The 14,931-nt window shown below is 35.4% G+C and overlaps 1 protein-coding gene and 1 pseudogene across 6 annotated transcripts in view; both read left to right on the forward strand.

Moving 5' to 3' along the window:
* ATP11B (ATPase phospholipid transporting 11B (putative)) overlaps nt 1–14,931 on the forward strand; it is a 135,468-nt gene that overhangs the window by 109,320 nt on the left and 11,217 nt on the right. For 4 of the 6 annotated variants that reach the window (XM_050780099.1, XM_050780102.1, XM_050780104.1 and 1 more), the window contains 3 exons: nt 714–779; nt 1,318–1,421; nt 2,631–2,796. In XM_050780099.1, the coding sequence (XP_050636056.1) occupies nt 714–779; nt 1,318–1,421; nt 2,631–2,796 (336 nt within the window). Of the gene's footprint in view, nt 1–713; nt 780–1,317; nt 1,422–2,630; nt 2,797–6,521; nt 6,608–10,420; nt 10,547–14,931 lie in introns of all 6 variants that reach the window. The other 2 variants (XM_050780101.1, XM_050780100.1) reach the window with 2 other exon arrangements.
* Nucleotides 6,618–10,428, forward strand: LOC126948395 (alpha-ketoglutarate dehydrogenase component 4-like; annotated as a pseudogene).

Genomic DNA, 14,931 nt, shown 5'->3' on the forward strand with positions numbered 1-14,931 from the left:
GAGCTTACAAAACGGTGCAGTTTGGACTAACAACGATTACTTTGTAAACTAAATTATCAAACTTCTGGTTGTATTCTTATTTGTAGAGATAAAATCCTGAAGCTGTTTTGGGGTTCTGCATGTTTAATACCTTAATAAGTTTTGGCTTAAAGCCTGGGGGAATACTTTCTGACTGGCAATAACAGAATTTTTACATGGAATCCTTTGAGGAATAATTCCATGATCCATTATCCTTCCTTTCAGATACAGGTTTTAAGTGTAAATTTTTTTCCTCCTGCTGTACTGTACTGTATCCAGAAATACTGTGGCAGGTGCTCTGCTGTGACATCTGGTTGGAAAGGTTTCTGAAAATACTTGTGATTGAAAAGGATTTTGTTACCATTTTTAGTGTGCGACAGCAATAAAGCAGACCCTAATGACTACATTATTCTAACTAAAAATAGTCTGGGCCACACCATTCTAAACCCGTCTTTGGGTTTCCAGTCTGATAATGATATCTAAAAGATCATTGTGTGTAATAATAACACATGTAAATAATGCTTTATGCTGTTTCTTCTCATACTCTTAACTTTATGAGTATAGTCACCAGTTTCAAATGTACGTGACTTAAAAAATTCAAGGGATTTTTAGTAGAGAATTAGACGACTTTTTACCTGACATTTTATTTAACATTATGTTAACACATAATGTAATAGTGTATTCTTTCTGTTTAGATGTTTGGAAACTGGACATTTGGCACTTTGGTCTTCACAGTCATGGTTATTACAGTCACAGTAAAGGTATGGTACTGAAATTAGAAATGTGGACACATTTTGCAACTGTTTACATAATTAGTTAATTTTCTTCATTTCTTTAGCCATAGATACTTTTCCTTTTTCCATTTTCAAAAACGATTAATTTCACTGATTACTATTTTAATAATTCACTTAAATTTTTGTCAAAAGTTATTTTTAAAGTTTATTTTAGGAAGCCTCAACTGATTTTTATGATCACATTTTTAAAAATCTCTAAAATTTTGCTTCTCTGTGTATAGTGCCAGACAACGTAATTTGTTTTAGGCCATGGAGTTGAAAATAGAGTAATCACGTGAAATTTGAATGCTGCTTCCTCAAAGAAGAAAAATATTATAAACTTGAAATTATTTCATTTTATACTAGGACCTTTTCATTCATATTTATCTCTGAGGGATTTTGAGGGATTATATCTGTCTTCTGAGGGACTTTTAGATATTTATGTTTATTCTTGAGTTTTATCTGAAAAGTTAAGGTAAAGCTTTATTTGTTTATAGTTCTAAGGATATAAAAACTTTTTTTTTAGATGGCTCTGGAAACCCATTTTTGGACTTGGATCAACCATCTCGTTACCTGGGGATCTATTATATTTTATTTTGTGTTTTCCTTGTTTTATGGAGGGATTCTCTGGTGAGTGAATATGTTGTATTTTAAATGGATTGCTTTGACATAATAAACCTTTATTGTGATAGGTTACATTATGAACATATTCTGCTCATAACAGATTTGAGACTCCTGGTAAGTTTACTTCTTTCAGTTGATCTTACTGATATGGAGAGGAAAAAACTAACATTTATTGAATATCTACAATTTTTCTAGATTTTCTGTGTAAGATACTATATTGATTCATCACAATCATTATCCCTGTTTTTTTCTGTGTAGAAACTGAGCCTCAGGGTCACAAAGACAAAAAAGTAGCAAAGCCACAATTTAAACCCCAGTTGTCTTATTTCACAATTAATTTTCTTTACACTAGTTATATTATGTATTAATGTATTATGTATTAATATATACAATAAAGTAAGTCACACAGAACAATTAAATATTAATCATTCACTTTTCTCACAAAAGTAAGTAGTATGCATCATCTTCATTGATAGAATCAGATACTCAACTGGCTACTCTGAGAGATTAAAAATTAATGTTTCTCCTAAGATTCTTTGGTAAGTGATGGATAACTGAAGGCTCTCTTTTGGAGAATTTATATTACATTTGCCTGCTATGTCTTTGATTCATCTATCAGACAAAAAAACTTCTGAAGGTAGGTAGGCCAAAAAAATTTGGATTAGCTAAACATTAGCTTCTAGTTAGGATCATAAAAGGATATTATGAATGTTTCTATATTTCACCATATTCTTTTGAGGTAGTATATACAAAAACCCAAAAAGAATATCTTTATAACACCTACTACTATGTAAAACTAGTATTTGTGAGTACATTAATTTTAAAATATGTTTTTGAAGAAGAGCTTCTGAATAAAGCTTTCATTCTAAGATTTGGATAATCAGTCTTCTCAGATATTTTGTTACACCCTTTTTCTTGCTTTGCTTGGTCCCTTAAGTCTGTATTAGTACATTATTCTTCTGATACGCTACCACTAAGATAGGGTTATCTGGTCAACTGCTTGCCATTTTCCTAATAAAAACTATAGTTGTTTTATTTTTAACAATTAAAGCTTATCTTGTTTTGTTAGTTGTTCAGTTAATTAAGTTATACCGATTTCAGTTTTGAACATTTTCTTGGAGTACTTGTTACGTTCAACTATAGTGTCTTTATATGATGTCCTGATTTAAGTCTTTCAGTTTCCACTTTTATTAAGCACATTGTCTTTCTTTGCAGGCCATTTTTGGGCTCCCAGAATATGTACTTTGTGTTTATTCAGCTCCTATCAAGTGGTTCTGCTTGGTTTGCCATAATCCTCATGGTTGTTACATGTCTATTTCTTGATATCATAAAGAAGGTATTTGACCGACACCTCTACCCTACAAGTACTGAAAAGGCACAGGTAACCACTTTTTGTAATAAATTCATTATCTTTTTAGTTAGGGATCTTTAATGATGAATAGCTGTCATAATTTGCTTATGTCAGAAAATAGGAAATTAGCCATTCCTGTTTCAAGTATTTTGTAACATAAACATTGTTCAATGTGATATTTTTAAAGTTATTTCTTACTATTTCTATTAATTTTATAACTACTGATAAATTATTTTTTAATTACATTGTGTTAATAAAACTTGATGTTTTTAGATATGAAACTATCAAGTTATATCCAGATAATAGTAAATATTTTTAAAGTAATATCACAACATTCTATCATATATATATATAATGAAGATCTATAGCCATGTCTTTAGAAACATAATAATTTGAGGAATTTTTCTTTTTTTTTTTTCTGAGATGGAGTCTTGCTCTCACCCAGCCTGGAGTGTAGTGGCACGATCTTGGATCACTGCAACCTCTGCCTCCTGGGTTCAAGCAGTTCTCCTGCGTCAGCCTCATGAGTAGCTGGGATTACAGGCACTTGCCTCCACACCTGGCTATTTTTTGTATTTTTAGTAGAGACGGGGTTTCACCATTTTGGCTAGACTGGTCTTGATCTCCTGACCTCGTGATCCTCCTGCCTCGGCCTCCCAAAGCACTGGGATTACAGGTGTGAGCTACTGCACCTGGCTGAGTAATATTTTTTCTGATCATATTATTTTCACCAAAAAAGTATGAAATGAGGTCTTTAACCTCAATAATTTCTACAGAATAGAATTTTTAAAAACATATTATCTCACTAAACATTTATTAATAAATATTAAACTACAGCAAATATTAGTGGTATGTTACATAGTGCTTAAGAATCTTGGAGGCCTGATAGATCTCAGTTCAAATCCCAGGTCTTCCATTTGGTATCTCTGTGACTTTAAATCTCAGTTTCCTCATTGGTAAAATTATGATAGAAATATCTTTTGTATTACCTTTCTAGTGAAGATTAAATGAAAAAATGTCCAAATACATAGTAGATGCTCAAAAATTGTAGCTATTTAGTTGAATGTGCCTCTTTTATATATTTAACTAGTACCTGAGCTAGAAATCTCTCAATTTGTCCTTTTAACTATATTGTAGTATTAGATAAATACTCTCAAAAATATATTCTAGCCAACTCTTATGCCCTGAGTTTATTAATCATTTAGTTCTTCCCAGGTTGAGATTTTTTAAACACGCTTGTAACATGCCAGATGAATTTTGGAAATTTAGTTGTATATTCATCCTACAAATAGAAAAACTACTTCCTAAACATTTAGTGATGTAAGTTAGGCTTCCTGACCAGTGCATTAGTTTTAATTTCAGTTGGTCATGTCCAAACATTTCTTTAGCATTTGTTTGCTTCAATAACCAAATCCTAGCCAGTATACACATTCACACCATTGAGACAGCATAGGCTTGTGAAGCCTGACAAACTTGAATTCAGATATTGTTTCAACAGTTCATATGTATGTCCTTGATCAAGCACTTCATAAGCCTCAGTTTCCTCCTCTATAAAATCAGATAAATAATTACTACTTTACATGGTTGTTAGAGATAATGAGTATGAAGTGCCTCACACTGAGCCTGTATATAGTTGATCCTCAGTAAAACAGTTATCATTGTAAGTAAAATGAGGATGAGAATGTTACCCTGTTATACTGATCTCCAACTGGGGCTAAAAAAATTTGCATAATCTGATTCCTCTATCTGTCTATGCATATATATTTATATCAGTGTGGACAGACTTTTCCACTCTGCAACATATTACTTAAACATATATCAGAAAGTTTGCCTAGCTTACTATTCCTAATCTTCTGGAAAAAAAAATTTACAATAAAAGAGTACTATTTTTAAGGCTTTGTTCATTATACTTACTCTAGATCTTTATGGAGAATACTTTGTCTCCCTGTTTTGACCTAAATATAGTTATATTTCACCAAAATATATGGATGGCATTGTTTTAAAGACTTAATTCTTGAGGCTGGGTGCAGTGGCTCACACCTGTAATTCCAGCACTTTGGGAGGCCGAGGCAGGTGGATGGCTTGAGCTCAGGAATTTGAGACCAGCCTGGCCAACATGGCGAAAGCCTCGGTCTCTACTAAAAATTAAAAAAATAGGCCGGGCACGGTGGCTCACACTTGTAATCCCAGCACTTTGGGAGGCTGAGGCAGGTGGATCACGAGGTCAGGAGATGGAGACCATCCTGGCCAACATGGTGAAACACAGTCTCTACTAAAAATACATAAAAATTAGCCAGATGTGGCGGCGGGCACCTGTAGTCCCAGCTACTTGGGAGGAGAATTGTTTGAACCTGGGAGGTGGAGGTTGCAGTGAGCTGAGATGGCGCCACTGCACTCCAGCCTGGGCAACAGAGTGAGACTCCGTCTCAAAAAATAATAATAAATAAAAATTTAAAAACATAAATTAGCCAGGCATGGTAGCACACTCCTGTAGTCCCAGCTACTCAGGAGGCTAAGGCACAAGAATCTCTTGAATCTGGGAGGCAGAGGTTGCAGTGAGCCAAAATTGCGCCACTGCACTCCACCTTAGGCGACAAAGTGAGACTCCGTCTCACAAAAAAGTATATACTTAATTCTTTATAAGAGTAAATATAGGTTCAGTATCCTTTATCCAAACTGCTTGTTTCAGATTTCAGATTGTTTAAAGAGTACTTGCATTATACTTATTGATTCAGCATCCTTAATACAAAATCTGAAATGCTTCAATTAGCATTTTCTTTGAGCATCATGTCTACACTCAGAAAGTTTCAGATTTTGGATTTTCAGATTGGAGATACTCAACCTGTAATCAGATTTATTTATATGTATCCTTAGAAATTCTACTTTAGGCAGAGCATTTGCAAACTTACACGTGTTCATAGAGGTTTCTTAATAATATAAAAGGTGATAATATTAGTTCTTGTTACCTTTCCGGTAGCCTCTTTTTAAAGTAATACATAGGAAATATTTGGACTACCTTAAGGTAGGCCGTTAGACAAGTTGAAAGTTAAAAGTGCTTATACATATTTTGGTTCTTTCACTATAAAGCTAAAATTGGTTTAGTCTATTTGATTAAAAATGGAATGTACAGTGGATCAATCATTTTATCTATGTATAAAAGCTAGTATGGTCTTCCTTCTTGGCTCACTAAATTTACTTCTAAATGACTTAACTGGATGTTCTAGGTGGTCTAATCCAAGAAGGAAATCTCTGCTTCTACTCAGGGATCTTCTAGCCTGCTGGGGTTGGTGTATTTTTTCCTTTCCTTTTTTTTTTTTTTTTTTTTGCTGAAACAGTATATGGTCATTGAAATCCTATATGTAACATTATTCCTTTGTTATGGTCAGTAATCATTATTTTAGCTTTATATCATTCCTGATTTCAAATGATGGAGAAATGGCTAGAAAACTGTCAGCTACTTCATTGTTTACCAAAAGTAGCAAGAAAAATCGTATCAAAGGAAGAGCTGTCAGCATGTTTTCTGAGCCTTGTTTTTCTCCAGAATAACAATGTGGTGTTAAGAGTGAATAATAAATTCTTTTGATGGCACAGCCAACAACCCTACAAATGTTAGTCATGTATGTGTATCACGTATGATATTAATTCCTCCTGTAGGAACAGATGTATTTACAAAGCGTGTCCTGTGTCTGTCTCTTAGGTGATGAATACAGCTCACTGACTTGTTGTGTGTCCATCCCTTTTCTGTCCACTTATAGATGTACTCCAACACAGTTGCTTTAAGTGACGAGTTCATCGCACTGCAGCCATTGTCGAGGGCAAGGAATCAGCTGAGCAAACTTAGGTAGAGTAGGAGGAGTAGAACCTCATTAACTCTTCTGCATGCTAAAGGTCAATTAAACAATATCAAAAGATGGGCAGAGGCATGAATAAAGAGTGGGGCATTTTTGTTAGCATGGCCCTGTCTCTGGCTAATTTGACCTTTATTAACATATACGTTAAAACCTAAAAAAAAAAAAATCCATTTCTTCTTTGAGAAGAAAATTCAGATAAAAATTCAACATGATCACAGAACAGAGATCTATACCTTGTTAATATATTTTTATACTTTAACTATCTTTTCTAGTACAACTCTAATGCTTCTGCTTGTCATGTTATTCATATTTATGAATGCTCCTGCATGTTGAGTAATTAAGCTACATATTTGGAAGTGAGAGTTGCCCATTTTTTTTATCTTGCCTTAATTTGTATTGTAAATACTTGTGCATATTTATGTTTGTATACTGTAATGGCTGCTGAAGCATTTCATATCCTGGCTACTATTTAGTGCATCTATAAATTGAACAATGTGTGTGTGTGTCTTATCTTTATCTCCACAGACAGATGCATTCTGTCAGTTTGTACAAAAAATAATAATATAGAGATGTCTTTTGATAGAAAGGGATGAAAGCTTAAATTCTAGGATTTTTTATATTAAGATACTAAAACTATGTATTAAGTATGGTTTGAAGGGGAAAAGTAATATAACTTATTATTTTTCTTTTTAGAAATTGGCACTTTTCCATTTCTTGCTCTATTGGTTTCTTACAGATTCTTAATCGTGTATTTTTTAAAATTATGTTTTATTCTCAAGGTTTCTAATCTTTATGTTCATTTGAATTTTAAATTCTTTTTTATTCTCAAGGTTTCTAATCTTTCTGTGTTTTTCTGATCAAATGAATGGCTTTTACAAAGCACCACTTAAATCACCTTTTATAAAACTCCGTAAGTTCATAATATTGAGCCATTTAAAGATTTATTAAACCTTTCAGGTTGTTATTAACTTCAACTTTAAAAAATATTCTATTTCAAATTACAATGGTGTAATAATTACAAATGAGTACACAAATGGGTGTTTAAGTGGTAGTCAACTAAATTTTATATTTAAAATGAGAACTAAATTAAAACAAAGATTTACCTTCACTTTTGGCTCAGCCAAATAGGTGTATCACAATTTTATCAGTAGGTGACTTTAAAAACAGTGGCTTTCTATTACATTTTTTAGCATCTAATTATTTAACTCTAAAGCAGAAGGAGAGCTCATTATTTAAAAGCACACTCTGGCCAACTGTTTTTTGTCATATAAAGATAACTTTTATATTGTGAATAATCATATTTTTATGAAATCATATTTTCACATATCATACTGGCTTAAATCAAACCACACTTTTTTAGCAAAGCTAGATTTAAGAATAATGGAGAAAGGAAATCATAAATCAAAGAAATCACTGATTCTGTAATACTCTGATAAAACAGTAAGCTGAACATTCGTCTGTGAAAGGTCACAATGAGAACAGGATATGGATGAGATGGTCTTTCTGCAAGCCACTCTCCAATCAGGTGGTGTAACAAGTGGGAAAGAACACTGTTCAGAGAGCGGCAGGCCTGAATGCTGATGCTGCAGCTGGTGCTACTCCCAGTGGGTCCTGACCAAGTCACTTTACCTCTGGGCCTCCAGGTTCTTCACCTGTCACATGATCATTTTACATACTGTGGTCTGCTTATTTACCATCAGCATCATAGAAAAACAAAAAGAAGAAATACTGTGCTCAACTAAAAGCCAGGCAGAGAAACAGTTACTCAGATTGAGCAGTGAGTGACCACTAGGTGGGCATTTGTTCATAGCTGCATGGAGAATAAGTGCCCATATACATCTTTCTGCTGATGCAGGCTCTGAATTTTGAATGCATCGGTTTTTTAAACTGCATTGAACAGTATTCCATGGGTGTGATCCATAGTAGCGTAACTGTTTACTCCTGTGACAGAGAGGAAAACTGTATGGATATCAGGTATCTTTAAGAGCTTTTTAATCTTTAATCAAGTTAGTACTTCTTAAGGACAATTAAGGCCAGGCGATGGCTCACGCCTGTAATCCCAGCACTTTGGGAGGCCAAGGCGGGTGAATCCCTTAAGGTCAAGAGTTCGAGGCCATCCTGGCCAACATGGTGAAACCCCATCTCTATTAAAAATACAAAAATTAGCTGGGCGTAGTGGCAGACACCTGTAATCCCAGCTACTCGAGAGGCTGAGACAAGAGAATTGCTTGAAGCCAGGAGTTGGAGGTTGCAGTGAGCCAAGATCATCCCACTTCACTCCAGCCTGGACAACAGAGTGGGACTTCTTCTTTTAAAAAAAAAAAAAAAAATCAATACAAAACTATTAACAATTTTCTTTTGAATAAACAAAACTCATTTTGAGTATTTTCCCTTCCCCTCTTCCCCTGTATTTTAGGCAAAGCTATTAAGATATCTTCACATAAACTTACTATACTCTTGAAACCAAAAAATTCTGCTAATTTTTTGTTTATATCAGAAATTCAGCATTACATCTTTCATAGAAATAATTATTGGTCAGTCTTAATCCTGGGAAAATACATAGAGATGAGGCAAAATTGTTTTTTATTCATTAAGGACATTTTCTTGTAATTTAATAAGATTTAAAATAAGGATGGCTGTGGACACACTTTAAACTTCCTTAGAAGGTCTCTAATACAAATACAGAAAAAGAACTGAAATGTGTATAAATTATTGACCCTCATTAAAAATCTGTTTCAAATTGAGGATTAAATTTATTTTGTTAACAAATAGATCAGGTGAAGCACTTTGCACACATGCTCAACATTTCTAAGGCCATGAAGTCCAGTTAGAATAGAGAAGTCTTCTGAGAAGGGAAGCAGGAAAGGTGAGAAATTGGACATACTTTTGCAATAAGAACCCTAAATCTTGGTGGCAAGTGAATTTAATAGAAGAAACTGAATTTTATTGAAAGAAATTTTGTTTTAACTTAGCTATAATATATGTTTAGTTAGAGCTTTGTGCACTGGAAAATCATGGCTTTATTTTGTGTGCTTATGTTCCCCTTAAGAAGTTCCCATTAGGGAAACTGCCCCTTCTCGGGGGTCATGATGGGCAGCAAGATGGCGTCTGCCAGTAGGGCCGTTCAGGTAGTCAAACCACACACTGCATTAATAAGGTTTCCTGACAGAAGAGACAATCCTAAACCCAATGTATCAGAGAAGCTTTGAGATCAGCAGGGCTACCATCTCACTCTTCTGTAATTTCACAACATTCTAAGGGAAGTAAATCACCAGATTTGCTGATGTATCAGGGTCCACCAGATACTGCAGAAATAATAAAAACATTACCTTAGAAATACAGAAGGAAACTTGTGTCTCAAGAAGAAATTGAATTTATCCAACATGGAGGTCCTGAATAACCATGGTGGCTGCTGTGTCATCAGACAATAGAATTGTCTTTACAATAAAGGACTTCCAAAATGACAGATGAGAAACTGTGTATTAAACACCTTTAATAAATACTATGAAAAAAAATGAAATATAGAAAATTTAGATGGACATTTGTATTTCCTAATTTATGTATCTTGGTCAGCTTCTCCACAAGCTTACCTAATTGTTTATACACTTTATAGTTATTAAACTATACATTTGAAAAAAAAAGTTCCCGTTAGCCCTCTTTTGTGACAGTAAATGTGCTGTTCTCTGAACATTTCTTTTGTGCCTCAGATTGTGGACGCCAACTTGTTGCTTTGATTTTAAACCTCTATATGGTGAAGAGTATCGTTCTGTAATATGAGACTTGTTGCTTTTCTGTCCTTCCAGATGGAAGAAGATAAGGGTTCAGTCAGCTCAGCATATGAATTTGCTGAAAGCCAGCACAGAGGGGAGGACAGTAGGCACCTGCTAGCTGAGACTTGCAGCCAGCAGGACAGTTGTTGCGTGCACTAGGTAGTACTGCGCTGGACCTTCCCGGGGACTCATCCGCTAAGTTCTCATGCTTGGGGGGCACGTCATGGGACACCTCACCTGATATTGCCATTTCGTTACTAATTCCTTCACTGTTCCTCATATGTTGTTTTGGTTTCGTTGTTTTCCTTTTTTGTGATCTTTACATTTTTCATATGTCCATCCCTGAAAATTTTGTCAATCTCTCTTTAGAGTTCCAAGGATAAATCAGACTTCACCTCACATTCTAAGCTGTAAAGATATTCTCACAACCTATTGTCTTACATTCAAGAAAATACTCCTTTTCGCTTCTCCTTTTGAAAATGTCTTGCTATTTCTGCTTTCTCTGAAATCATTTTCCCCCTTGAAGTTGTAGTTGTGTATCATTTACCTGTCTTAATGTAGTAAGATACTGAATTACTTATCTAAGTCACCTTTTAAGTTGAATGATCAAAGAGTAGGGTGCTTAGACTTAGTACTGAGAAATTTTCTACTGACTGATATTCAACAAACTTTCCATTCTTTTCATAAATCTTTTGAGACAGGGTCTCATTTCATCGCCCAGGCTAGAGTGCAGTGGCACGATCATGGCTCACTGCAGCTTCAGCCTCCCGGGCTCAAGTGGTCCTCCCACCCCAGACCCTGCTCCTGTAGCTGGGACTACAGGTGCATCCCACCATGCCCAGCTAGTTTTTTGTATTGGGTCTCGCCATGTTGCCCACACTGGTCTCAAACCCCTGGGCTCACGCGATCTACCTGCCTCAGCCTCCCAAAGTGGTGGGATATAGGTGTGAACCACCACACCTGGCTCATAAATTTTCATAGTTGTATCTTTTTAATAAAAATTGTTTTAAAAAGGCCGGGCGTGGTGGCTCATGCCTGTAATCCCAGCACTTTGGGGGCTGAGGTAAGTGGATCACGAGGTCAGGAGATTGAGACCATCCTGGTGGACACATGAAACCCCATCTCTACTAAAAACACAAATCATTAGCTGGATGTGGTGGTGGACACCTGTAGTCCCAGCTACTTGGGAGGCTGAGGCAGGAGAATGGTGTGAACCTGGGAGGCGGAGTTTGCAGTGAGCTGAGATCGCGCCACTGCATTCCAGCCTGGGTGACAGAGCGAGATTCCGTCTCAAAAAAAAAAAGAAATAAGAACTGATGAGAGCTTGATTTTCTCTTGAGGAATAACCCTGACAACATTTCTAGACCTAATTGGGATATGCAGAATATTTTGATTGGTAGTGATTATGGAGGATAAAATTTCCTGCCACTAATAATTGTATTATTTGGACTAATTGCTATTTTATTTATTGTCATTACTAGTCAAGAAAGTGCTGTTGTCTCATATGGGATAAGCAGTGATGAAATTTTGTAAAAAGCGACTTGAAAATTGTAAATCTTTTAACAACACTATAAATCAGACCTTGGAACAGGTAGAATAATTTAAAGAATCTGAACTATTCTATAAGATACAGTTTTTAAATTAGATTAGTGGATTGCCCTACATGAAAAATTAATCAACTCTGTTATTAAATATTAGTTGAAAAGATATTCAAAAGAATTCAGAATTTTTATTTGTTTTGGTATGCTTCATATGATATTTACAGTATATTTCTCTTGCATTGTGCCTTGCTGTAGAAAGATGTTTAGTTTTTTTTAATATGCTCTGATTGAGCTCCAAAGAAAGTTCATGTGAAGAGCTTGCTGCTGCCTAGGATTTATGTTATGCCCTGGACAGTCTACAAAGCAGATTATCTACTTGAGACCTGATAATACCAAAACTATAAGATTGTGTCCTCTGTGATAAAAGTTCCCCACACATTCGAGTTCTAGTGGATATTTCATACGATGTGGATCTGGTACTGCTTTGCTTTAATATGTCCATTAAATGTACAATACAGTTGAGAATTGGGTTCTTAGAATGTTCCCATTAAATAACGGAAGCCTTATTATGGTGACTTTTGCAAAGGAATGATAAATGAATTCTCTCTTACACCCTGTGATGTTAATTTACCCTCTGCATTAAGTTTGGGGATTTTATCATTTTTCACAGGTGTTAATTTCTTCCTCACCTAAACTACAAATTCCTGGTCATATGTTGTTATTTTTGTAACCAGTAGAGTAAGTACATCATTAAAACAGAAGGCCCTTAGTCCTCTTTCAAACTAGGAATAAGCCAGATTATTAAAATAAATTTACCGAATCAGTATAATTCTCATCATATTTTTCTTTTCTTTTTTGAGATAGAGTCTCACTCTGTTGCCCAGGCTGGAGTGCAGAGGCACCATCTCAGCTCACTGCAACCTCCACCTCCTGGGTTCAAGCAGTTCTCCTGCCTCAGCTGACAGACTAGCTGGGACTACACATGCAGCTAATTTTTGTATATTTAGTAGAGACAGGGTTTCGCCTTGTTGGCCAGGCTGGTCTCGAACTCCTGGCCTCAAGTGATTCACCTTCCTTGCCTCCCATAGTTCTGGGATTACAGATGTGAGCCACTGTGCCCAGCCCATATTCTTATTTTCATACTTAAATTTAGGTAATACATACAGAAATCTCCTTCTCTTAAGAAATTCCTAAAAGACTTTATGGAAGTATTTTATAACCATCTTTCTAAGTTGTTTATTTTACTTAGAGGGAAGGAGAGAGGAAAGGGAGTTTAGAAGAGTGAATATGAGCTTGAAGAATGTTTTGGAGAAACAGGCCTTGAGTAAGATATACCAGTTACCCAGATTTCATCACTACATGGCTATCTCCATCACAATTCTGAATTATGAGATGAAGCTTGTTACTTGTTTTAGAAATTTTATGAGTCTTAATCAGATTTGAAAATGTAATATTTGATGACTTGATTTTACATTAAAAAGAAAAACATTTCCTTAAACACAAACCTCCTCTTTTTTCATTTTAGTTTTATAATTAGAGTGGAAAGCTTCTTTCCAAATAACTCCTTTAAGGCCATGCAAGGTGCTCACTTTGATTATATAGTATATAAAACACCTTTCAGGGCAAAAGACCTAGCATGGTTAATTGTTTGACAGTTATTATCTAAACTTCAAATAACAAAAACCTTTATTTGATTTGATAGAATGTCATAAGTGTGACTAAAAAATGTTAGAAATGTAAGATATTTTTCTAAAATTTATAAGATTTAAGGAAGGTTGTAAGGTTTCAGGAAAATATTTTGTATAAGCAATAAGAAATATCTGTTTATTGTCATTGACATGAAAATAATGGAAATAAAAGCAGTGAACCAGAATTTATTTCAAAGGGCAATTTCTGTGAAGATGAGCATTTTTATTATCTGTGCATAGTCATGTTGAATAGGCATAGTTGTTTTTCTTGACAGCCTTTCTAGCACTAAATTATGTGGTCATTCCTGGGAGCAAGTGTGATGGAAAGTGAGGCTTACCAATCACAACTTCTAGTAAATTAAAAGTTACCTGTTGATACCACCAGGTAGGGTCTCACTCCCATTACTATGCTTTTTTTCTCTTCTGTTATTTATAAGTGGTCTCCCAAAAAATGTAATGATTTCCTCTCCTTACTTTGAATGAAATGAGCTCTAAATGGTCAACTCCATTCTCCCTCGCCCAATTATACTGGCAACTATGGCTATATAAGTACTCTGGCCGAGCTCTCAGTTCCTGAATATTGAGATCAAAGATATATATATGGGAAAGTAGTAGAGCTTAGAGGTTTGCTAGAGAACAGTATAGCATTTTCTATAGATAGCTTTACAGAAACACAGCCAACATTCAGCATTTTAACAGCAGCTGAGGCTGGCCACAGTGGCTCATGCTTGTAATCCTAGCACTTTGGGAGGCTGAGGTGGGCGGATTGTCTGAGCTCAGAAGATTGAGACCAGCCTGGACAACATGGTGAAACCTCATCTCTACTAAAATACAAAAAATTAGCTTGGCATGGTGGTGCGTGTCTGTAGTCCCAGCTACTCAGGAGGCTGAGGCATGAGAATTGCTTGAACCCAGGAAGCGGAGGTTGCAGTGAGCCGAGATCGCACCACTGTACTCCAGCCTGGACAACAGAGTGAGACTCGGTCTCAGAAAAAACAAGCAGATGAGTTCTTTTTTTTTTCTTTAGAGAAAAAAGGAAACATATACATACAAACTATATATACACATATATAAGTTCAAAAAGTGATCCGAAGAAGTCGTTTCTTAAAATTTTTGACATTTCAAGATGTTTACCTTCTCTGTTGGGATGTCTATATTTTAATAACTGTCCTTCAGTTTTAAAGCGAAGGATGGCCAGGCTCAGTAGCTCACCCCTGTAATGCCAGCACTTTGAGGGGCTGAAGTGGGAGGACCACTGGAGGCCAGGAGTTTGAGACCAGCCTGGGCAGTATAGTAAGACCCTGTCTCTACTAAA

This window comes from Macaca thibetana, chromosome 2, assembly GCF_024542745.1.
Source record: "Macaca thibetana thibetana isolate TM-01 chromosome 2, ASM2454274v1, whole genome shotgun sequence".
NCBI classification, from domain to species: domain Eukaryota; kingdom Metazoa; phylum Chordata; class Mammalia; order Primates; family Cercopithecidae; genus Macaca; species Macaca thibetana.